The sequence below is a fragment of the Leguminivora glycinivorella genome, chromosome 17, assembly GCF_023078275.1.
Source record: "Leguminivora glycinivorella isolate SPB_JAAS2020 chromosome 17, LegGlyc_1.1, whole genome shotgun sequence".
In the NCBI taxonomy this organism is placed as follows: domain Eukaryota; kingdom Metazoa; phylum Arthropoda; class Insecta; order Lepidoptera; family Tortricidae; genus Leguminivora; species Leguminivora glycinivorella.
In genome coordinates, this window is record NC_062987.1 from 6,086,703 (window position 1) to 6,112,843 (window position 26,141).

Here is a 26,141-nt window from a genome sequence, read left to right on the forward strand (position 1 = left end):
GCAAAATGTCGCTGTACTTGGCTGTCAAGCTATTTTCTCATCGTAATGTGCCGTTCTGGCGCATAGTATGTATGAAACATTACGATTTGGCGTGTGCGTTCTATTTTATTTTAGATGAGATTTGACGACCGCTCAAAATATCTTCATGGCTTTTTATTCGACTTTTCTGTGTACCGTTGTTTTCGGTATTTCGTAAACATTGGCAAAACAACGCGATAATTCAATGAAGTGTGCGGAAAACAGTCGTTATCGCGAGTGAGAAAGGTATTTCGTGCACAACGGAAGCAGACGGTGGTCATTTAGTGAGTTTCCGATGGAGGAGAAGATGGAAAGTGACCAAAGTTATAGTGGGGAAAGTAGCAGCTCCTCGGAAAGTTGCAGCGGAAGCGGGAGCGGCAGCTCGGAGCCCGACGAGGAGCTCACGGAGCCCGTGCGTCTGCTAGGCCAAAGCCTCGAGCTGCCACAGGAGCTGTGTGAGAACTATGGCCTCTTCAAAGAGTTCTTCTCCTATAAGACTTGGGAGGCCTTAGAAGACACACATAAGGAACAACTCATGAAATACTTGCCTAAATTTGTGCATAACGAAGAAGAAGAAAGAGAGAAAACCTTGAAAATGTTGTTTGATTATGAACCATTTCATTTCACATCACCACTAGAAGTGTTTTACAGCAATTTGAAACAGGGAAACTACCGGCCAGATATTGCTAAGATGAGAAAATTCCTGAAAAAAGCTAGAGCTAAGCAACAGAAGCACAAGGTACCCATCATTGAAATAAAACTATTTTTATAACTAATTTTTGTAACAACTTGAGATTGGTAAAATGTTGAACTTTAATAGTGATTAATTTAATTGCTAACATTTTTCAATGTTTAAATATGCCTTCGTATTGTGGAGACTGACTACCACTTTATTTTTCAGATAAAATCCTACTATGCTAAATTAATGCCAGAAGTGTTAATATCTCGGGAACGGTTGCTCGCAGCAACAAAAGCTGCCCCTCCCGGTCCCACTCCTCGTCTCCCCCTTCTCCCACCAAAACATTCCTCTAAAAACAGCTACAAACCTCTGTACTTACGAGCTAGGCAAAGGTATTTTGAGGAATTGGCAGCTATCCGGAGCGAAGTTGGTGGTGATGAGTCTGAGGATGATAACTATCCTGAGGGACCTCCAGAGCCGGCAAATAAAAAACGAAAGCACATGCATGCGAGCCAGGTATAATATTTTACTTTAACATCATAATATCACATTCATAATATTATGATGGAGTCATCTGTGTTTGATCAATTTGTTTCCCTGAAGGATTATTTAAGTAAACAAAGTGACATAACAGTGTAGCTATGTAAATATGTATTTGCATGTTATAAAATGTGGCTTTCTGCTACAGAAGGGTTCCTATGCTTAAATTTTAATAAGGTCCTTTCCATCTGAAGTTCTAATGTAATGTGAAGCCCCAGACAGCCTTATGTACAATTTTTTGTACATAAGTAATAAATTAAAAAAGCACCAAGCACAGCTTGTTTAACCTAGTTCTTAACTAACATATTGTTTTTAATGTTTTTTATGAATGATCAGAATCAGGACAGCAATGTATCTGGGACTCTTGGAGGCATAGAATCTTCACATCCCACATCCCTGGATTGTCTAAAAAATGTTCTAGCTGCTCATAGAGCTCGAAGACAATATAGAGAGGTAACCGATTATTTTTGTTATAAGTTACTATTCTAATTTTATTATCTTTCTCTGTGTGGAAGACAATTGCTTTTTAACCCCCGACACAAAAACGATGGGGTGTTATAAGTTTGACATGTCTGTTTGTCTGTCTGTCTGTCTGTTTGTCTGCCTGTCTGTGTGTGTGTCTGTCTGTGGCATTGTAGCTCCCGAATGGATGAACCAATTTAGATTTAGTATTTTCTTGTCTGAAAGCTGAGTTAGTCGGGAGTGTTCTTAACCATATTTCATGAAAATCGGACTATGTCACGGTCGGGGGTCTTTTCAAAATTTTAAATTTATGCTTAGTTTATTAAATAAATAAGGGCACCTGTTTTACTCTACTCAATTTGATGTGTTCACTGTATTATTTGCTTACTCTATATATAAAATTCACTGTTTCAGAACCACCCAGAACTAAATACAACTGGCTTAAATTTAGAAGACATAAAGCAGAGAGTAGCACTTGTGAATGGTACAAAGAAACTTATGTTTGGTGGTCAAAAATCAGAAACACCCGGTCAGAAAGTTAAAAGGGGACCTAAGAAAGAACCAGGTCCAAGACAAGCTAAATCAGATGCCAAAGCTAGTAAGAGAAAGGATGAGGATCTCGAACAGAAACCTTTGTTACCAAATATTAAGATTAAATGTGAGCAGGAAGAGTCTGAGTCCGAGACCTCGTTTGCAGAGCCGAAGGCTGCCAAACATTCTAAAAAATTAATTGATACTGTTGAAATTAAGCAAGAAATTGTTGATCCTAAATATGCTGATACAACAAAGTAAGTTTTGCTTCTAAATAATATCATTTCTTTTAGATGTGTGATATCTTTATATGTCTAATAATGTGTGAACTTGTGGAGGTAAAAGATTACGGGTTCAACTTGATTGTCATGTAATATAATTTGAAAATCATTTACTAAAAATTTGGTCTAGATTCTTATAGCAGAAAAAACATAAATACTTACCATTTACAATAATAAGGAGACAATTTACAGTGTTTTAATATTTTATTCTTTGTTTGTTTTCAGTATAAATTACAATGACCCAAAACTGGAGAGTGTCATCAAGCAAGAGCCCTTAGATCCTACACTTGCGCTACAGAATGCTGGTAGGATAATTCAACCTGTTCCTATCAAATTGGAAGATCTTGATGGAATTGGTAAGTTCTCAGTTTTAGGCTGATTAGTATAGTTTTATCATGTAGATTGAAACTTAGCTTGTATATATCAACTATTCACTCTTTGCTTAACTATCTAGAACAAATAGTAAAAACAGCTCAAATATAATAATGCAAATAAGACATAATTAGCTAACATAATGCATGCAAATCATGAGTAAATAATTGCATCATCCATAGTTTCTACCTGCACTCGCTTTTCTAGTTCTTTGCATCGTCACTAACTTTCTCGTAGAAGTAGAACTAAAACCATGCATAATTTCTATCTGCCGCAGCACTAAACGATATATCTATAACAGACATGATGGCGCTGCCCGTCGAGTTAGCCGACGACGATCTCCCGTCGAATAGCGAAGAGGTTGTGGATACGGATTCAGCGTTGACGGAGACGACGCATGCAAACTTCCTGTCGTTAGTGCGAGCGCTGTTCCCAGCGCGAGCGGCGCACAGAGCCAGCAAGCAGCAACTGCATGCGCGCTGTGCGGCCGTCTGCAGCTCGCCTATAGCGCCGCTCAACACATGGTACAGCTGTAAGTTTATGCACAAATCATGAGCCTGAGCCCTACGGTATTAGTACTGTCGCGTGCTATTTCGCATCCTTAGTAAGTGCGAAAAGGATGCACCGACGTCGACGAGGTGTAGAGGTCCGCGCCGGATCCCAAAACACCGGCGGCGCGCCGGTATTTCTATCCGGCAAAATTCGAGTTAGAATCAACCTAACCTTAACTTCAGGACTCTCCCAAGACTTCGATACAGTAGACCACAGATGTCATATATACACAGAACACCCCACTAGAAGCCAAATGCAAGCGATATTGTTCGAGACGCAAATCACCAATCCTTGCGGGGTGAGGCGGGCGCGCACGGTGCTGCCATTGGTCGTTTCAAATAATGGCGCGCCTTTATGATTAGCAGTAGGGATGGGAATGGGACATGTCTATTATAGACAATGGTACCGGTACCAGTACTGTGGTGAATTTGTTTTGCAACAAATTATAATATTATAATTAAATTATAATAAGGCCTAGTTACCCTTCGGGTTGGAAGGTCAGATGGCAGTCGCTTTCATAAAACTAGTGCCTACGCCAAATCTTGGTAGTAGTTTCCAAAGCGGACCCCAGGCTCCCATGAGCCGTGGCGAATGCCGATGCCGGGATAACGCAAGGAGGATGATAATTGTGATAGCATCTCAATAAAAATCATTCTAGTAACTAATAACTAAACTGTGCATTTTTACTTACGTTTACTAAGTTAAATAACCAACTAAATATTCTAAACTAATCAATGAACTAAATACCACTACAGACTCTACAGATTCTAGATAATTATTCACTATTACAAATCTGCTTTCTTTTATATTTCATAAAATGGTAGCACATGGTACGAACGGCAGTACGAAGTTCCCGCAACAGACATAAACTAACATGGCCCCATGCCTAGTCGTTTACGTGAAAGGGATAGCATATCACATTGTTAACTCGGTAAAGAGGGATGGACGCGCCTCGGCGCCGCTCAGCACAACCATATTGACCAGTATAAATGAACTCCGCGGACAATAAACAATATTCAACAAAATAATTAATTTGACTTAACTGTGGAATGTTGTTCCATCTTTTTTACATGTAGAAGTGTTAGAAGACTTGCCACACCACTTTATGCTGTAAGAGACCATTGTTTGCAACCAAAATTGATTATTTAAGATTTTTTCCCGAGCGGACACGGACACTGTTAGCGGGTCGTATACTTGGGCGCTACTGATCGGTGTCGCACGCGTTCAAACTTTTATAAACCTGATTTGTCGTATGCTTGGTGACCGCGAGTCGCCCGGTAAGGGCCATCTTGTTGTATTGATCTGTGCATATATACCATAGATCAAGCAAACATATCTACTTAGCGTGTCAAATGAACTCGGTAAAATCCACTGAATTGTCCGTCTTTAATCGCAGCTTGGCGCTTTCGGGCGTCAATTTTTGTAAATTGAAGTCAACAAAAACATTAATAAAAATGCCTCGTTACGTGATATTTAATTACAACACAAAATTTATGAACACTCAAGGGCTTGAGACATATTTAAAATCACAGGCAAGTAACAACTTCAGTACAAAAAATCTGACACGCTCGGTCATCGTACAAACAGATGAACTTGTTTCTTCTATCTAAGTCTAACTCTGTGCACTAGACGCAAATTCTGATTTCATCTGATGACAGGTATAAGGTAAATTAGGAATCGTAGGAATGATGTTATAATTTCACGCATATTTGAAAGAGGACGAAGGGAAATAAGTAACCCTCTTAATGTTAGGTTTCGATCCGCAGTATCAGACGACTGGTGCGCTGAACTGGACTCCGCGCTTGACTTCCTGGCCGGCGAGAGAGGCCCGCACCCTGACGACTTCGTGCCGTACTTGCAGTATATACCGGAGACGCAGGTAAACTATAACGTAACAAAATGTAGATATTGCGTACTGCGATCTTAATGTTTTCCCTATCGCGTCACTTTCTCATTCTGACTTACAATTACATAATTTGTGGTTGTTATAACACAGATATGTCTGAGAGTTAAGAAGTAAACCCATTAACTAGTTAACTTCTACCATCATCAATCGTGTCCTCTACTTTACAATGTTGCGATTATTCCACATGATGCTCCATAGAAAATTTGTTATGAAAATTAAATAGGCCATGGCGCTACGCCTACGAAACCTGCGCTCAAAGCGTCCGGTCGACACCGACACATGACATGTGACAGTCGGCTTTCGATGTATGCCCTCGGGTAAAAGATTGTTCACCACACCAACTGGTTAAAGCTCTCTTGATTCTTGGAAAACGGATAGCAAAATTACGTTTTATCCACCATATAAAAGTGCAAAGTAATTTCATAAAAAAAATAACTTTATACCCAAAGCTGGCTGGTAGAATTGACGTTTAAATGATGATTTAAATCATAAAAGCTAAACAAATTGACGAATTTGATTTAGTTTGATGTTTTAGAGTTAATATTTTCCTTGGTGTGATGAAATTTTTTGTGTTTCACTCTGAGGCAAAATTTGTTTAACCTACGTGCCTTGAAACTCTCGCAAAGCTCAAGATTCCACATTCTGAACCACTCTTTACGCTCGCGGTTCAATATTGGAATCTTTCGCTTGCTCGGGTGTCAATATTGGCACATGCGGTTAAACAACAACATTGTCCACTTATATAACAAATAGGTAACTATAGGTAGTTCAATATGTTATGGTGAGTTTAAAACGGGAAATAATTTTCGTGTGTAGATGTACCAATGGATAGGCGCTGGCCGGGACTGCGACGCCATTTTGGGCCGGCTGTGTGAGCGCTGGTTCCGCGCCGCGTCGCCAGCGCCACCCGCCAACGAACCTCCACCACCTAGGTAAGTATTCGAAAGAGTTTGACAAGTTCGCCCGATTTTCACCTTCAACAAAGAGGATATAGTATATAGAGAGTTACAGTCTAACTAGAATGTGTAGTCACAGAGCATAGACTGCTATCTCTCGACACAGGCTTAAAACTTTTGAACCTATGTTTTGACAATTTGGCCCATATTCTTAACATGATATGTGTTAAAATGTCAAATGATAATATTAGCGCCATCTAGCCGAGAGTCAACCAAAGGTTTAACGTCATCTAATGCGTTGAATTGTAATTAAAATTTGTACATAGAGGTTCCATGGTTTGAGTAATGTCGGATTGAAATCAGTTTATATTGCTCGAGCTTATACGTAGGTAAACGAAATAGATCAAAGCTTGTTATGTATTATATTTTATATTGTATTAAAATCTTATATTTGCTGTATTAAAAAACCAAACAAAATCTAGTTGAATGTTGTGTTTAACTGGACTCTGTTTCTAACACAGACCAACCCCTATAGACATCCATTACAAGACGAAATGGTGTGGAAAGGTAACAAGAAGCTCAAATTTAAAAACAGACGGCATTACATTCCACAAATAAGTCATATTTATAATTTATTCAGAGCCGGCATAGGTCAACTTACATTGGCCACTTACGCGTCAGTAGAGGGACAGTCATACTTCTGTCCCTTTTCATCTGGCGCGACTGCCCGCCGTCCTTGAAACGGCCAATCACAGCGCGCTTAACACATTCCCCGCCCGCTCCTCGCACCCCAAACACTGGTGACTCGTATCGCGAACAAAATATACAAGATTTCTACTCTATAGGAGGTTCTCTGTGGTTTCTAAACATGCATAAAATATGACATGGATTCTAAATCATGATCTTACCACAGGTATCCTACGTCGTGGGTTGTACGTCCGCTTACTAGTGCGGAAGTAGCAGATTTCCGGGCCCAAGAGAGGAAGAGATACGCGGCATCGGCGAAACCTTTTACTTACGTTCAACACGGGTACGTTACGTGGTCATCATCATAAATTAAAGAGATAATCTCTTGTCGGTGGAGTATGTTCCAGATTTTTCTATCCTGTGCCAGTTCTTTGACTCTTTGATACGACACGGCCCCTACTTTTTCTTTTTTTGCTATATGGTTGGGATACTTGGGATGTATTCAACAAAAAATCATAAGAGTAATTAATACGATAGATGTTGAGATCGAAGCAATGTTAATCAAAGAATTTGTAATTTTAACCAAGATGTGTAGCTAAATCAGCACGGACCGGTTTGAAACTACGTGCATTTTATTTCACGTTGGATCCATATACCACTTTTTATGGAGTCTGTTTAAAAAAAATACCACATTGTAACTTAATCTATTTTTTCTCTAGGTATTTATAATGGGGATAAAAAAATGAAGTGTGACTGGGAATGTTTTTGAATGCTGACCAATCCCAGTTATAAGTAAGAAGTTTATATTGTTGAATGCAGGTACCGAGCAGTAGTAGGCCCTTGCGCGCGATGTGGCGCCGGCGGCGGTGCGGCCAGCGCATTGTTAGCCGCGTCTCGCCCGCGCCACGCTTCCTTCCTGGCTCTTGTACGCGACGCGGTAGCGCGGCTGCCCAACGGCGAGGGCACCCGACACGACGTGCTGACGCTGCTCAAGTGAGTGCCACTACCTACAGCTGTCTCATACATAGCACTCGAGTACACATCATGCTATCTCTGTCATTGCTGGCGGCCTGTCGACCGCGCCACGACATGCTGACTCTGCTCAAGTGAGTGCTGCTATGCATTTAGTAGTGTCATCTCTTTAAAAATAGCTATCGACATGCACCTATAGGTTTTGGTCAGTATACCGAGTTAATTTGATTCGTTACTAATTGAATCGCAGATTTAAAATTTCCATATATATTTTGATTTAAATCTACTCATATTGGTAATGTCCATAGTTATTATGGCTGGAACTCAATGAGTAATTGATTGATATCGTCACTACTTTGAAAAAAACTTGTCAAAGAAGAAAATAATGTAGTATCTAAGTATGTATGGAATGCATATAGAGTTACTGCGTTTTAACTTTGAAGACCAGTGTCAGATACGAGATTTTTTTCAAAGTAGTGACGATATTGCTAATTAAAAACAAAATACTCTAAACTACACAGTTAAAAATAAGTGGCTTCTAAAATCGCGAAGTTGAGTATAACCTCACCAGTCTTTTCAATTAAATGCTAGGAAAGGATTAAAAATTATCTCAGCCGACTTTCACATAGATAGTCTTCTTTTCAACTGTATTTACTTTAATTGCAGAATGTCTCAGTGGATCTCAGCGTGCAGTGACCAGGCGCTTCTGAGCGCGCTGTCGACTGCATTAGACAGGCTCCTCTCTGCGAAGCGGGACCCTGTTGTCAAATACGACCAAAGAACTGCTATCTGGACATATTTACATAGAAACAGGTAACATAGTGCCTCGTGTGAGTGGCTTTACACAGTTTCAATCTTTCAAAGTTTCTGTAGTCTGTTGTTTTTGATCAAGCCTCTGTAGGTTTTCATGTATTGGTAGAAGTTTAAAAACGATGGTTTATTTACCATGATGTGCAGATTTGTCAAATCTAACCTTTGATCGCATGACAATACGAGATAGCGAGGAGGCATACTCAAAGGTTATGGCAGATGGCGCCACCCTATTAGTCCATACGTGAGAGCGAGAAGAGGATATGTTTTCTCTCTCTCTCATATATGAATGACAGTGACATGCCTAGACACTTGCACAGGCGCCGCCTGGCGGGATAAAATGTCAGTGTGCCTCCTCATTGATAACGCACGCGTCTTCATGAATATATAACCATGAATGATAAGTACACATCGACAATGTTGTTGAGCTTGGACTGATTTCACTATTCTACATTATATTTTGTACTTTGTGTGTAGGACAGAGGAGGATTGGCTAAAGTCAACGGCGAGAGGGCGTCGCGCCGCGGAGAAGCGAGAGCCTGAGCCAGCAACGCCGCCACCTGCGGTAACTATACATGTTCATTATACTAGTTTAATAATGTATGCCCTAATGTTGTATATATCGTAATGTATAATGCCTTTCAATATCTTCAAAGTCTGATGCAATTAGTGCGCACGTGAGTAGTCATTGGTGAGCGAATTATCACTACCACTAAGCTTCAATGAAGGCCGCCCGATCCGAAATTTTCTGGCGAAGTGGCATAGTTATTTTTGGACCGATTATGTCTATATTATTGTCTCCTACGGTCGCGGTTATTGGGTGTACAAGACTTGTTTTCTACCAGTTATCTTTTTTGAATATCTATTTAAAAAAAATCTACATTGTAAATTTCTTATTATGTAATCGTATGGCCGCCCATTAGGCGTAAGCGGCGCGGGACTAAGCGAGTGGCACCATCAAACCCGTGGCATAAAGGTGTCACCGCATCTTTATGCCACGGGCTTGTCGTAGGCTTGTAGGCTTCCTGCCGAACGAATATTGCTCACATAGTTCTAATGCGACTTTTCCAACTGACGGATGGCAACACTGTCGTCAGTTGGAAGATAGAAAATATGCCAATTTTTGAAGTGAAACTCTTGATCTTGTCCGTATTTCATGTTTATGTTTGTTTTTTCAATAATTTGAGCAATCAGCAATGTAAAATATTTAAAACAGTAAAAAGATGGAAGAACATAGGCTAATTTTTATTTCGAAAAAAAGGGATGAAGGGGTTGAAAAACAGAGATAGGGATAGCGATAGGGATAGCGATAGCGATAGCGATAGCGGCACCTCTGGGTCGTCTTCCATCTGAAACTTATGACAGACTGTCTTAGAATAGTGTCTCTAGCACTTGAACAAGGGCATATCTCTCTACTCACGAGTAACTCCACAATCGCTATCGCTGTCGATGTCGCTATCGCTATCGCTATCGCTATCGCTATCCCTATCGCTATCCCTATCGCTCAGATCATGAGCGGATTGCGCGCGCATCGCGCGCTTCCCGCCAGCGTCCGGCGGGCGGCACGCCGGCCGCCTGCCGGCGTCACGCCGGCCGCCTGCCGGCGTCACGCCGGCCGCCTGCGGGCGTCACGCCGGGGTGTCGCTCCGCTGACGCGACGCCGACGCTTTCGAAACGCGCCCGTGTGGCGGAGGCTTAAGCGAAGCGAGCGGCACCATAAAATCCGTGGCTCGTAGGTATTCGGGCCAAACGAATATTGCTCACATAGAGTTTCCGTTCCAGGTGGAGTTAGAAGTGGGCACCTCTGCATCGGTATCGGACAGCGACGTGGACGTGGACGTGGAGGGCGGCGCGGGCCCGGGCTCGGCGCAGCTGCTGCTGGCGGCCGCCCCGCGCCCGCGCCCGCGCCGCGCGCCCGCGCCCGCGCCCGCGCCCGCGCCCGCGCCCGCGCGCGCTCCGCCTCGCTCCCGCGCGAGGGAGCGCCCCAAAGCGAAGCCGGCCAAAACCGAAACGCAGGTACTGTAGGACGCCATGGTGAATGATGAACACACATCGATCCCAGCGCGCCCTCACGAACGGCAGAGAGGGTGAAACGCCGGAGTGGGTTTAGTGGGTAGGGCCAGGTTTCCCCCCTCTCGCTAGGGGAGGGGAAAGAAACGGCGAGTCCCACACATCGTGCGTAACAGCATTCCGTTTAAAAAAGAGTACTGTAGCACGAGTCAAGTGAGCGACCGGGCTCGGCGCAGCTGTTATTAGCACCGCAACTTCCGTCGGACGCCCGAACGGAAACCCACAAAAACGGAAACGAATCTCACAAAAAAGTTTTTTTGGGATGTGACAACGGCGGTGGAAGGTAAGAGTCCAGGCTCGAGTCTGATGTTATTTGTTCCCGCGCTCGTGATCGGCCCGTGCAGCAGCCGACTAAAACCGTGGCAAAGTTTTTTGTGTAAATCCAGTACCTTTAATAGATATATTGAAAATAACTCCAGCGTTTCAAACACTACAGCGTTCGTGGTCAACGGGTCACCGCATGTATTGTAAATTCATTATACGCGATATAATCCGTTTCCATACTTTTATTTCATGATTATTTTTTTTACAGCCGCGAACGACTCCCGCCCAAGCGAAGCCCACCGTAGCGCCACCGAAGCCGTCCCCGCAACAAAAATCAACACCGAAGGCGGCTCTCATGGCCCAGTCGGCCAAACAGGCCAGCCTGGTCGCTCAGGCCGTGAAGAGCAACCTCATAACGCAAGCGGCCAAGCAGGCCAATCTCAGTCAACACGCGAAGCCCGCCCCGTCCAAGCCTGTCAACGTGGTTAAGGTAGGTAACGCCACTTGGTCAAAGTAGTCAGTTTTCTCTAGTTCCGCAGATTTTCCATAGCGACGTCACAGCTCGAGAAGCCAAAAATGTCAATCTATGTCACGGGGAGTCCGCTTCGGCCTATTCCATATTATTATGGTTATGATGTGCTTCATTTTTAGGTCACGGGTTAATAAATAATAGTTTTATATGAACATAATATTATACCCCTAAATTATGTTCGTAAACGAAAATTTAAATTATGAAAAAAAAAACCCCGACATCGTGGACCGATTTCGATCAAACGTGTCTAAGAACGATCCCGACTAATTCTGTTTTCAAACAAAAAAGAAATAAATCTAAATCGGTTCATCCGTCCGGGAGCTCCGATGCCACAGACGGACACACACATATACAGACAGACAGATAGACACGTGAAACCTATAACTCTCACCCACGGGTACATTCAGTCGTTTATGTTCATCACACATGTTAAGTGAGGTGTCGGCAACAGGTCCAGAAAGCACCGCAACCCGTGAGCCAGGCGGCCAAGCCGGCCGCGAAGCCGCCGCCGGCCCCCGCGCCTCCTCCCGCCAAGCCGCCCGCGCCCGCGCCACCGCCCCCGCACTCATCGCCCTCTGCGATTCAACAGCCGCTCAGACAGAGGACGCTCCTAGTTGAAGCTCCATCGCAAACTGTAAGTTTATTATTCCCGACCAGGGTTCAAAAGGATAATTATCAATGATAATTATCACGATAATCATCATGATAATAAAAGGGGGATGATTATCGATTAATAATTACGAAAGGAAGGGAGGATAACATTGGATTTTAGTAGAACAAATTGAACAAATGAGTTCCAAATCGGCTTCGATATCGATGCAGTGGATGCATCGACATCGAAGCTCGATTTAAATAGAAATACCTATAAAATGCGATAAAATATAATTTATGTTTTTTATACTTATTTTTTAGTTAGAATTTGTTATAAAACAATATAGCATGTGTTTTTCTTGTAAAAAATGTAACAAGTATTTTTTTATGTTACATGTGATAATTATCGGATAATTATCACGAAACGTACTTATCTTAATAATTTCGAACCCTGCTCCAGAGTCCCCTAAGTACACGGTTCAGGCGCTTTGCTAAATGATATCAATATCTTGTACGGCACTCGCGTTCGATTTCGCTTATGTAGCTTTTTCCAGCAGAACGAAACCTACCATTTTTCTTTTTAGTTTTTCTGTGCAACCTAAGATCTAATAGAATGCAAATGTAAGGAAGGAAGTCAATAAACAAACAGGCAGAGGAGTTAAAATGTACTTTTCCTTTCAGATTTCCGCCCCGGTAGTGTCGAGTCAACGACTGCGCCAGTTGTCTCCATTGTACAACCTGTATCTACCATAACGTTACATCCGGCTCCAAACAAGGTAACAACATTACTTTATGAAACACTTAAAAATAACTGAGAATTGTGTTAGAAAATGACTAAAGAATTATACTAAGGTACATTTTGTTAGTAAAAAATGTGACAAAATGTGTAGGCGTTAATCATAGAAAATTTTAATTTTATACCTTTTTCCCTAGTCCTATTATTGATAGTCCTATGAATTAAACGGATTAATATACACTTGTAATTCACATTTAATGAATATCAGCAGGTAACACAAGGCACAAGATCGCTGCTCATAAGGCCGCCGGCAGTTCAGACTACTGTCACTGCTGTTGTTTCTACGCCTATTTCACAGGTCAGTTATTTTTTAATGGAACATAATATAAAACTTGTAGATGTAGGTCTGAATTGTGTGTAAGAGATTTCATTAATAATTTTTATTGCGACTACCTCGACGGCCGGATTTAAATTTAATCATAATCACCATTTACGATAAAAATAAGATTTAAATAGGAGAGTCGCATATAAACTCTTCCCTGACTAACTGAATTTTCAGCATTTTCATTAACCTTAAGACGACTTGACACGCTTGGCAAAGAACCGCCAACGGTGAAGACGAAATAAGAAAACACGGAAGTGTTTGTCGGTGATAAGCATCCATGTAAATTATTTTTGCACAAATGAAAGGGATTTTGATTTATTTAATCGTATGTTATTCGTATGGCACAAAAATAGGCGAATAACATTTTGAGGTTCCAGTTTGAGACACTAAAACTAGTAAAAAAAAAATGTATGAAAATGTTGGCATAATTAATGGAAGATTTTTTTGGTTGGGATATGTACATTATAGGCCGAAGTTATTTTTTATTCATATTCATATTCATATTCATATTCATATTTATTGATATTGCATATTTATACATTACACGTCAGAACAACCCTCCCCATCTCTCCCCCCTCTGCGTCACCCCTCTCCCCCCCCCTTAAATAGCCGAAAATGTGGTTTTTCGTGATTTCTGACAAAACCGTTGAAGATACAGAAAAAGCGTGTAGGAACAAAGTAATCCTTAATAAATTTACTACAAATCATTCATTAACACTTTGGTTCTAGCACTTACAGTTTTCGCGTGATCCATCACGAAAGTTGGTCCTTTGCTGCAATTTTCTTTAGTGAATGTTAAGTTTTCTCCCAAATTGCTTACGAAATCTGTTTGATATTACTAAAATATTATAAACTGAAAATGAATTTCAGGGGGAAAAATCACTACCATGGGTGGAACTTGAACTCACGGCTTCTGGATTGAAACTCCAGGGCTCTACCAACAGCTACCAAAAGCTCATCCCCAGTCATCGATATACTATATGGATCAATGGTACTCCTAGCGACTACTACCGTGAAAATATTACGCCTTAAATAGTTACTGGAATTCCAAGACATATTGGAAATTCCACCCATGGTAGTGATTTTTCCCCCTTAATTTTATTTTAGTCATGGGTTACAATATTTTAGTCATATCAGACAAATTTCGACGATTTCGTAAGCATTTTGGGCGAAAACTTAACATTCATTAAAGAAAATTGCAGCAAAGGACCAACTTTCGTGACGGATCACGCGAAAACTATAAGTGCTAGAACCAAAGTGTTAATAAATGATTTGTAGTAAATTTATTAAGGATTACTTCGTTCCTACGCGCTTTTTCTGTATCTTCAACGGTTTTGTCAGAAATCGAGAAAACCGCATTTTCGGCACTTTAAGGGAGGGTAGAGAGGTGACGCAGAGGGGGGGGAGGGTTGATGAAAAATAACTTCAGTCTATAACGTACATATTTCAATTAAAAAAAACCTTCCATTAATTATGCCGTAATTTTAGCTAATTTCCCCCTACTAATAAATAAATATTATAGGACTTCTTACACAGATTAACTGAGTCCCACAGTAAGCTCAAGAACGCGTGTGTTGTGGGACTTGTGAGTACTCAGACAACGATATATAATATATACGATACGTTATGACTTGAATCATAATAATTTCCGTTGGTTTCGATGCTGGATTTCTGTAGTCGAACACTTAATTATCAAATATTTATTGTTATTGCCTACACAGCTACCCCGACGACGACAAAGAAACGGACTTCCGTGCCAACTACCAGTTCTATCACGACTATTGCGCAGGTAATGCTATGTACTAACAATTTTTTCACCAAACCAACTGGTAAAGCTCTTTGCTATTCGAAAACAGATAGCAAAATTTCATTTTATCCACAAGAGTGCAAAGTAATTTCATCCAATTTTAACTTGATGTCTTAAACTGGCTGGTAGATTTTACCTATAAATGATGATTTTGAATCATAAATATTGAATAAATTAAAGGATTCGATTTAGTTTGATGTTTTATAGGTAGCTTTCTCGCTACCTTTCGCTCGCTCGCGTGTCAATATCGGCACGTGCGGTTAAACAACAATTTTGGTCCTTTGTAAAACAAATAAGTATTTACCACCACAGAGCTCCCCAGTGACGACGGTAGCCTGTGGCGCGACCGCCGCGGCCGGCACGCGCACCGTGCAGCTGGCCGGCGGCCGCACGCTGCAGCTGGCCGCCCACCAGACCGTGCACCTGCCCGGCGGCCAGCCCGTGCAGCTCGCGGCGCGGGCGCTCCAGCTGACGAGTCTGTTGCCGGCGCGCGCGCCCAAGCCCGTGCCGGCTTCCACCGTGCAGCTCACGGGGCAGACGGTGCACCTGGCCGGCCAGAGCGTGCAGCTCGCGCAACACGCCGTCAAGAGCGTTCAAGTAAGTTGTTATTACCGTAAGGTATTAGGGAGCTGCTTCAGACCTGGAAGAGAATCGATACAGCTGGCAACGAGAGCGATCCGGCTGACGAGCCTGTTGCCGACTCGTGCGCCAAAACCCGTGCCGGCTTCTACAGTACAACTGACGGGGCAGACGGTGCACCTGGCCGGCCAGAGCGTGCAGGTAAGTTTCTCTTCTAAGATTACTTCTCGAAATAATTCTGAGCAGTCCGACTAACTAGTCTGTTGCCAGCTAAGATCCGTTGAATCGGAGCTCTGCCTTATGGGAATATAGTTGCGATACGGGTAGCACACAGCAGCGGCTGGTCCATACAAGCCGATTCCCACCGGCTTGCCTAAAATTGATTACTAGTAAAGTACAGTCAGCCACGAAAGTGGTTTACCACTTTTCGACTCTATTTCAGACACAGAAGGTCGAAAAGTGGTAAACCACTTTTTGGCTGACTGTACCTAATGTTAAGGTAGGTATTTTTTGCTCAGTGTTGCCTAGCAGAAATTTTCACCAGCCGCCACTGTAGCACAACACATTTTTTGTATGTTATTGAGCAACAAAGTTTTAGATCTTCAAAACTGCCGAGAGACAACGGCGCTTTCAAAATACCTTGAGGCAGATCACTAAATGTTGTAATTTTACTTGCAGGTAACCGGCCCAGGCGTACTTCCTACGCAAACGGTGCAATTACCGAGCGGTCAGACGGTCCAACTCGCAGGCAGAAACCTTCAAACTGTTCAACTAGCCGGTCAGAACGTTCTCACCAGCCAGGCCGTGCAACTGGGTAACTTATTGTTGTTTTAGACAGACATAAATAATAATATTACTTTCAATGTTTAGGTAAGATTTAACTGCTTAGTCTTTCGTTGACTAAGGCCTGATTTAGACGGCGTGCGAACTCGCATGCGCAGTTACATTTCGGGCTGTTGAGGTTACATACGATTTTGCATAGCCATCAAATACAGCAATATAATAAAACTTTGCGAGTTCTTTCTAGCCTACTATTGGTTATTTTTTCTAGATAATATTTTTTTGTTCTTCTAGGCGCGATTGAAATTTGAACTTCAACTCATCTTTTTAATTTACCATCTGCTTAGGTACTCAAACTGTGCAACTAGCTGGTCAGACGCTCCAACTACCGAGCGGTCAAACAGTTCAGCTCTCTGGTCAAACCCTACAACTGCCGAGTGGTCAGACAGTTCAACTGTCCGGTCAGACGTTGCAGCTGGCTAGCGGTCAGACCGTGCAGTTGGCAAGCCAGACGCCGAAGTCAATGGCTCAGGTAATTAAATGTGTTCCTATTGTTAAGTTGTGGTACAATGTATTTCTCTGGTAAAACTTGTCCGTTGTAGTCACACGCTCAAGTTATCAAACCCATAAAGTTCGTTTGTCCCTTTCCGACGTATTGGTGTGATAGATAGGGACAAACGAACTTTATCGGCTTGATAACTTTAGTGTACGTTTATGAATAAGGGGGTTAGTCTTGTTGTTTTGTTGAAATAATTTTCTGTTTTGATTTTAGGTGGTGCGCGGTCAGGCAGCTGGCGACAAGTCCACGCAGCCGATCAGAGCCAAACTGCTCACAAATGCTCAGGTAATTTTGGAAGAACAATAAACAATTTATTCATTCGTTTCGGCATTCGAGCGGATATTTAAAATGTTAGCTTATTAGCTCGTATGCATGTCGTAACGCGAATCCGCGTACGAGATAGAAAACCATATGAAAATGAGATACGCAAAATCGAGGGCACACTTGGCTGGAAACGGAGTCGAGGTTAAACTCCAGCCAAGTGTCCCCTTGATTTTACGTCGGTTTATTCATATTTAAATTTCTCGTTTGGAGATCAATGTAATCGGGAAACATAAGTATCAGTCGCACCGTGCGCGTCCCGGTGGTTTACTAGCGAACGATTTAGCGGTGACAATTAGTTCGGTGCGACCAATCCTGAAATTTATTTTTCACCACACCAACTGGTAAAGGTTCTCTTTGCTATTCGAAAAGAGATGGCAAAATTGCATACACAAGAGTGTAAAGTAATTTCATACAAATTTTTAACTTGATGTCTTAAGCTGGCTAGTAGATTTCATTTCTTTTTTTAGTTTATTTAGGAAACAATCAGCCATTTACAAATAAGTTTTACAAAAAGATATGTAATTCTAGGCCCAGAGTTTCCTACATTACTGACAAATTACTTATAAAAGATGATTTTTGAATCATAAATATTGAATAAATTGACGGTTTTGATTATTCGCAGGGGCAGATGATCTCCCTAGAGAGTATGGTGGGCGCGCGCATGATGGCGCCGCGCGCGCGCGCAGCCGTGCGCGTGCTGGCGCCCGCGCCCGCCGCCGCGCATGCGCACGCGCACGCGCACGCCGCACCCCGCGCGCCTGGCGCGCCCGCTGCTGCTCACCGCCACCAAGCCTCTGCACAACATCATACTGCAGGTACCCTACCTGCATACATCACCTACAGATGTTCGCCCTACAGACCAATGAGGCGCGCACATGATGGCTCCTCGTGTCTTTCGACGATTTATCTTATCTTAGGGTGAAATTAAAAGGAGCGTTCATACTTTAGATCACAATGAACAACTTTTATTATGGGACCAAAGCTGAAATCGAAAATTCTATAGCCATTTTCCCTATATTAAATATCCTTATGGACAATTATAGATTAATTTGTAACTGCCTGACTGGAATGACATCGATTGGCATAAGAAAATATTATAATAGCAAGTGAAAAAAAAACGCACAAATATTACGGACCAGTAAAATTTTTAGTCGCATATAAATGTGATCATTTGGCATCAAAAAGTTAGTCAAAAATCACCTTTTTTTCACCTGTGTATTTTTCTTAAAACGCCAATCTTCATGAATTTCAAACCAAGAGATCTTTCAATACAGTTTTCGAATAGCAGTACGGGCTTTCTCTGCCCTCGCTGACCCGAATATTAATTATTGTAATTTTTATTCGACGTATCTCATTGTCAACAGCAAAGCGACGGCAGCACTATTCGGGTAACGTCAAGCGGCACCGCGGGCTCCTCGCAAACTATAGTTTTAAGCAATATAGGTGAGTCCATAAACATGCAATTATATGTATTAAACTCAATACAAAAATACACTCCTATTTCAGAATAGTTCAGTTGTGTATTACTCTCGCAATAAATGTATCTTACTCTCTAAGAACAAATTAAATTATCTTCATAGAAAATATTTAAATTTCAATTTTTTAAGTAGTCACACTACTATTATACTTTAAACTTGAAATAACTGTCATATTCAAAGAAAGAGCGACCAAGGCTTCCAAGCCCGAGCTGGAATCGAACCAGCGTCCTCCGTTTACCGGACGTAATCCGATGGCCGAGTGGTTTAGGCATCCGTCCGGTAAATGGAGGACGCTGGTTCGATTCCAGCTCGGGACCCTTGAAGGCATTGTTCACTTTCTTTGTATATGACATTTATTTCATGTTTGTATCTTTCTCTTCTTATATCTTTTATTTTGTTTATTAATTGCGATATGTTATTTTAGGTTCTCAAACAGTTACCACGTCCTCTGCTTCGGCTCCGTTACTGAAATTACAACAGGTATGTAATATGTAGTTAAGATTTAATATTTTAGGTATTCAGAAAAAAAAATACAATATAACGGTGTAACATGAGGAAACTGAATAATTATAACCAAGCATTTCATTTTAACATTTTTTTTCCTAAAACCTATTTTTTGAAAGGATATATTTGTTACTTTTTGACATCTATCAATAAGAATATTCAGACGGTTCTCCATAATAGCATTAACGCCGTTAAAAAGGGCTTATGCATTGAGTAATATAAGAAAAAAAAAATAGTAATATCACACCTCGGACACTGGCGATCAAAGATATGAAAGGGCGCGTTCCTAGCACACAGTCTAAGCTCGTGTAGGTGAACGCGTACTATGCTTGTATGAGTAAAATATGACAGGTCGACTGTTCGCGTTTTTGACAGGCAGTAACTGTGAGGTAACCGAGAGGGGGTGGGCGGCGCTTTCAGCGGGTAGCGGGAGTGGCCATACTGTACGATAGACTCTTTATTATACTGTGGTAATATGTAACTCTGAAAGAAGGCGCAATCCAGAAAAGTTTATGTGACATTTTAGTTTTAAAATGTGATCACGAATACGCTGTTAAAAATATTCGGTTTCCGCATGTTACACCGTGTATTATAATCAAAATGTAACAACAGCTGTTCTACGTATGAATTATAATAGCTTTTAAATTATATTTTAGGTCAATCCGATACAACAGGTTAAACTTCCACAAGGAATTAAAATACAGCAGGTGAATTTTGAAACAGCATGTTTGAATGACTTCCTTCTGTATAGCATGCATAGAGTTTATGTTACTTTAATTTTAGTGGGAAACGGTTGTAACAAATAGTACCACCTACTTGCCATATAACGTCGGTGCCAAAAGAGTCCCATATGCATCCATACTAATATCAAAGAGGATAGAGTATTATAGAGAGTTACTGTCGAAGTAAAATGTGTAATCACAGTGCATATACTGCCATCTCTTGACACAGGCTTAAAACTTTTGAACCTCCGTTTTGACAATTTGGCCCATATTCTTAGCTTGATATGTGTTAAAATGTCAAATATTAATATTAGCGCCATCTAGCTGAGCGTACCCGAAAGGTGTAACGCCATCTTGGCCACCGTACCTTTTTTTGTATGGTACTGAGGTACGTTTTTAGGGTTCCGTAGCCAAAATGGCAAAAACGGAACCCTTATAGTTTCGTCATGTCCGTCTGTCCGTCTGTCCGTCTGTCACAGCCGATTTACTCGGAAACTATAAGTACTACAGTGATGAAATTTGATGGGAATATGTGTTGTATGAACCGCTACAAAATTATGACACTAAATAGTAAAAAAAGAATTGGGGGTGGGGCCCCCATACATGTAACTGAGGGATGAAAATTTTTTTTCGATGTACATACCCGTGTGGGGTATCAATGGAAAGGTCTTTTAAAATGATATAAAGTTTTCTAAAAAACATTTTTCTTAAAGTGAACGGTTTTTGAGATATCAGCTCTCAAAGTCGTAAAAAGTATGTCCCCCCCCCTCTATTTTTATAACTACGGGGTATAAAATTCTAAAAAAAATAGAGGTGATGCATGCTAATTAACTCTTTCAACGATTTTTGGTTTGATCAAAGTATCTCTTATAGTTTTTGAGATAGGTTGATTTAACTGTAATTTTGGTTAAGTTATTGGTTTATTATATTTGCTGCTACGGAACCCTTTGTGCGCGAGCCCGACTCGCACTTGGCCGGTTTTTTTCTTAGACTTTATCTGTCTATACGGAGTTATACGGTATGTAAACTAACGAAAACCATTTACTGTAACCCGTAAATGTCCAGGTGATACTGAGAAACTTTTACTATGGGACCAACACCCAAAACGCGAAATAAAAATTTACTCTCCCATAGGAAATACTTACTATAAAATAAAACTACCTATGAAACTGTCAGAAGATATTTTCGTGATTTCGGGGTTGATCCCATAGTAAAAGTTTCTCAGTATCACCTGGACATTTACGGGTTACAGTAAATGGTTTTCGTTAGTTTACATACTGTATATGTCTTTGCTAATATTATAAACGGGAAAGTGTGTGTGTCTGTTTGTTTGTCTATCTTTCACGGCAAAACAGAGCGACGAATTGACGTGATTTTTTAAGTGGAGAGAGTTGAAGAGATGGAGAGTGATTTCTAACCCCCCAAGTCTCTAAAATGGGGGGGGGGGGGTGGAACTTTGTATGGAGCGTTCCGCAACTTTCGAATTTAACGCGAGCGAAGCCGCGAGCAAAAGCTAGTATATAGAATATAATCATAATATGCGTATTGAGCGTATGACCTTTATGGGTTAGGAACAGCCATCTTAAAGGCCAGCAACGCACCAACCTTTCTGGTCTTTCGTTCGTTCATGGGCGGCAGTGATCGCTTACCAACAGGCGACCTGTCTGCTCGTTTGCCTCCAATCGTATAAAAAAAATAAAGCCTTTTATAACACCTACCTACTTTATAATAAGACTAGCGTTTGCCCGCGGCTTCGTTCGCCTTAAATTGGAAAATTGCGGAATGCTCGATACCAACTTCTACCCCTCATTTTAGGGAAGTGGATGGTTAGAAAGAGACAAAAATTCTCTTCACATATAAACGGAAATTGGGTATATACGAAATGCCGACACTATTTGGCACACGACTGACACTTTCAAAAGAGGTGAAATATCTAGGCATAATCCTCGACGACAAACTCAACTGGAGCAAACACCTAGAACAAAAACTGAACAAAGCAACAGTGGCTTTCTGGCAATGCCGAAGGATGGTGGGCAAGAAATGGGGCCTTGCCCCCCACATCATACTGTGGCTATACAAAATGGTAATAATGCCAATGATCAGCTATGGAGCTATTGTATGGTGGCCCCGCACCCAGCTGACTACAGCAATAGATAAGCTGAACAAAACACAACGACTAGCATGTGTAGCAACGACGGGTTGTATGAGGACTACTCCAACCGCAGCGTTAGAAATAATGCTAGGACTCCTACCACTACACATATATATACAAAAGGAAGCGGCAGCCACAGCCCTCCGACTGAAAGATCTAACCTTATGGACAAAACTAAACTCATCACACAAAAAAATCTATGGAGACATGATCTCAAAACTGCCGATGCTAGAAGCGCCAGTGGACAAACTACCTAAAACCACGGTCTTCTGCAAAAATTATACGATATCGCTAACAGAAGATCCAAAAGAAGGACTGCACCAAACAAACCTAAGAATATTCACAGACGGATCAAAAACAAAAGAGGGAACAGGGTGTGGAGTCTTTTCAGAAGACTTAAACATACACATATCCAAACCCCTAGGTGAACACAGCACGGTATTCCAAGCTGAATGTGTGGGTATAATAGAAGCTTGCAATGCCATAAAAAGACGACAGGTAAAACATGAAAACATACTAATATTATCAGACAGCAAATCAGTGCTTCAGGCACTAGACAGCGAAAAACTTACCTCGAAACTAATACTAGAATGTCATCAAAGCCTCACTGAAGTGTGCGAAGAAGACAACAAAGTAACAATACAATGGATAAAGGGGCACAGTGGATCAAGAGGGAATGATGCAGCGGATGAACTGGCCCGAGAAGGATCAGACACACCGGCATATGGACCCGAACCCATCATACCCCTACCAGTATCATATAGGAAAAACCAACTTATGCAACACCACAAAGAATTACACAACAAATACTGGGTTGAATTAGACACATGTAGACAAACCAAAGAAATTCTTGCTGTACCTAATACGAAGCTCACAAAAATCCTACTCTGAACACCCAGACACCAACTGCGCAAAATAGTAGGATTAATGACAGGACACAACACACTGAACAAACACCTCAATAACATAGGTATAACCGATAGCCCCATGTGCAGAGCGTGCATGGAAGCAGAAGAAACCACCAAACACTTTCTTCTAGAGTGTAAACAGGTAGAAGTATATAGGAACAAGTACCTAGGTACGCCGAACACACTAAAAGAGGTATTTAGCAACCTGAAAACACTGCTAGGATTTGTAGAGGAGCTGGGGTGGCTAGAGTAGTGCTACCTCGTCAAATTCACGCAAAATAGGCACAATAGTTGTCGACTTGCGGAAAATGCCCAACAAAACTAACTAACTAACTAAGAGACAAAAAGTGGCTATGGCTATGTCACTCTCCATCCCGTTAACTATCTCCACTTAAAAAAACACGTCAATTCATCGCTCCGTTTCGCCGTGAAAGACGGACAAACAAACAGACACACACACTTTTCCATTTATAATATTAAGTATGGATTTGGGTTTAAAAAAAGGTAACAAAGTAGAAAGCATTAGGTAAATCGGAATTTTTGATTTTTGAGGTTGAATACGATTAAACTGGTGATGGGTATCATATCTTATATAACATACGTTAAAAGTAGCCAGTCGATAAATGTAACAATCGATATTTTTAGACGCTATCGCTTACATTTTCTGGCTGCCTAGCCATCGTGCCAATCGTTTCCACTGTTGCGAAACGCCGTCACTGCTGCACTATATCCTGATAAGTATTAGAGACACAAATCGTTTCGTTGTTGCGCAAGCGATCGACACCTTATCTAAAATGACTTGGATATGGATACGCACCATGTTTTGTTCAAGATTCTACTTAAGAATCCAATCTGCAGTTTAATTTTCCTCCTGAAACATTATTAACAGATTGCATTTATTTTTTTATTTTTGCACGAAAGAAGTCTTTCTAGAAGGCTGTTTATTTTTGAGTAGTTTCTAGTTTTATTTTAACCTTATGTTTTATCGAGTATGCTAGTTTTCGTGTATGTTTCTATAGTTTTATAAGGTTTGTTGTGGTTCTAGTTTATAAAAAATACACAATTTCGATTGAATTATTTACGAAACTTTGATTTGCTATATACCTACACAGCAATACCACACCTCGGACACTGGCGATCAAATATATGAAAGAGGCGCGTTCCTAGCACACATTCTAAGCTCGTGTAGGTGAAAGCGTACCATGCTTGTATGAGTGAGATATGACAGGTCGACTGTTCGCGTTTTTGACAGGCGGTAACTGTGAGGTAACCGAGAGGGGTGGGCGGCACCTTCAGAGGGGAGCGGGAGTGGCCATACTGTACGATAGTACTCTTTATTATACTGTGGCAATACTAACCTCAATCTGTAGATAAAGTGATTCCTTGATTGAAATGTACTGTCAAAACACTTTAAATGTACTTTTCAGTACAGATGGCGTTTTTTTTACGCACTAGTGCGAGAAGTGGTTCATTATATGCCAGGTCGAAACTTCGGAGGGCATCTGTACTGAAAAACGTCGTACGATACACGTGCAAAAAGGAAATTCGTAACTTGTGTCGATTTAAAACACTCCCTTCGGTTGTGTTTTAATTTATCGCCACTCGTTTTGAACTTCCTTTTTTAGGCACTTGTATCGTAATGTACTATTTAACCCTAAAAGTTTAGGCCAAGTGGCAGTGTATTTAATAATGCATACATTTTATGGCTACAGATATTTTTTCTTTATCTGGGGGCCGATTTTTGAGTCTCACGGCGTTCGAATTCAGAAAATTGTCACTGAAAATAATAGGCAATTCACCGTTTTCAACCGGTATTTTAGTGACAGTGAGACTCAAAAATCGGCCCCCTGATTCTAGATCACAGTATTTTTTTTATGAGTCTTAAATTTTAGGGTTAAAACGGAGAAACTAAAGTGATTTAATTTCCATAGGCGGGCGCGAACGCGACGGTGGCGACATCTGGCGCCGTGAACGCGGTGCGGAGCGTGCTCATGGACGGGCAGCAGCTCAAGCTCGTGGGCGGGAGACATGTGCTCGCGCGCCTGCTGCGCCCGGCGCACCCGCCGCAGTGAACACCTCTAACTTTCAAGCTATAGGTTTAAAGTTTAACACATTCGTGGACACGTATGCTATAGCACGCGTAGTCATTTGTTTACTTTGGTCTATGACAGATGACGTCACTAGCCGTGTAATAGCTGGCAGGAGTTCGATGCCACAACTAAAGCGGCAGGCAGACGCTCGCTCGCTTTTATAGCCAGCGCACCCGCGCGCGAATTTTATCGGTTTAAAATCGAAAATAAGTAGACTCGGTGCTGAGCATTCTTATGGCAGCAGCCAGGTGGCATGAGTTTACTGGCGCGCCTATAGTGGCCAGCACAGTAATAGAAAGAGCAGCAAGTGAGCTAACTATGTCGGATTAAAGTTCAAATCTAGAATGAGCTAGACAGCATGACTCACTCGTTGGCGGCATGCATCTTACCTCTTTGAATGAGGAGGCACACTCAAAGGTTATGACAGATAATTATAATAATAATATAGCTCTTTATTTCCAAACTTTTACCAAATTTAACTTAATGTATGTATATGTATTTTTAGTAGGTTTTGGTTAGTGTAGCGTTTATTTTGTTTGTTAGTTAGTTAGTAAACAGTATCTGTTTGTTTGGACGCCCAGTTTTGGGCAAAGGCCTCCTCCATGTCACGCCATTTGTGTCGGTCTCTAGCCGTTCTCTGCCATGTTGTGCTTGCCAGTTTTTGTATGTCGTCTTTCCAACGCGTCTTCTGGTGACCACTGTTTCTTGTACTTTTCTTCGTAGCGTCTCTAGGGTACCATTGTATGATGCGCTCGCTCAACGCTCGTCGTTTGCTCTAGCGATGTGTCCTGCCCATCTCCATTTCAGTTGGCATACTGTTTGTACTATATCCTTTATTTTCGTAATACTTCTTATTCTCGAGCTTCTGATGTGATCTATTAGTTTTATGCCCATCATTGACCTTTCAGCTGCTCTCTGGAATGTTCTCAGTTTGTGTACAATTTTTGATGTGAG

The 26,141-nt window shown here is 41.5% G+C and overlaps 1 protein-coding gene across 1 annotated transcript; it reads left to right on the plus strand.

The window, feature by feature from the left end:
* The first annotated feature begins 42 nt into the window (after positions 1-42).
* On the plus strand, positions 43-25,303 carry LOC125235585 (nuclear factor related to kappa-B-binding protein). Its single transcript, XM_048142181.1, is given in 26 exon segments — positions 43-757; positions 920-1,213; positions 1,574-1,690; positions 2,114-2,487; positions 2,737-2,867; positions 3,185-3,415; positions 5,202-5,314; positions 6,158-6,273; positions 7,151-7,267; positions 7,744-7,917; positions 8,563-8,709; positions 9,184-9,271; positions 11,309-11,530; positions 12,024-12,206; positions 13,171-13,261; positions 15,006-15,073; positions 15,404-15,688; positions 16,349-16,484; positions 16,798-16,982; positions 17,223-17,294; positions 17,956-18,084; positions 18,086-18,148; positions 18,698-18,776; positions 19,236-19,291; positions 19,972-20,022; positions 25,029-25,303. Coding segments are annotated over 26 exon segments (4,107 nt in total). The 5' UTR covers positions 43-313; the 3' UTR covers positions 25,170-25,303.
* The last annotated feature ends 838 nt before the right edge of the window (positions 25,304-26,141 follow it).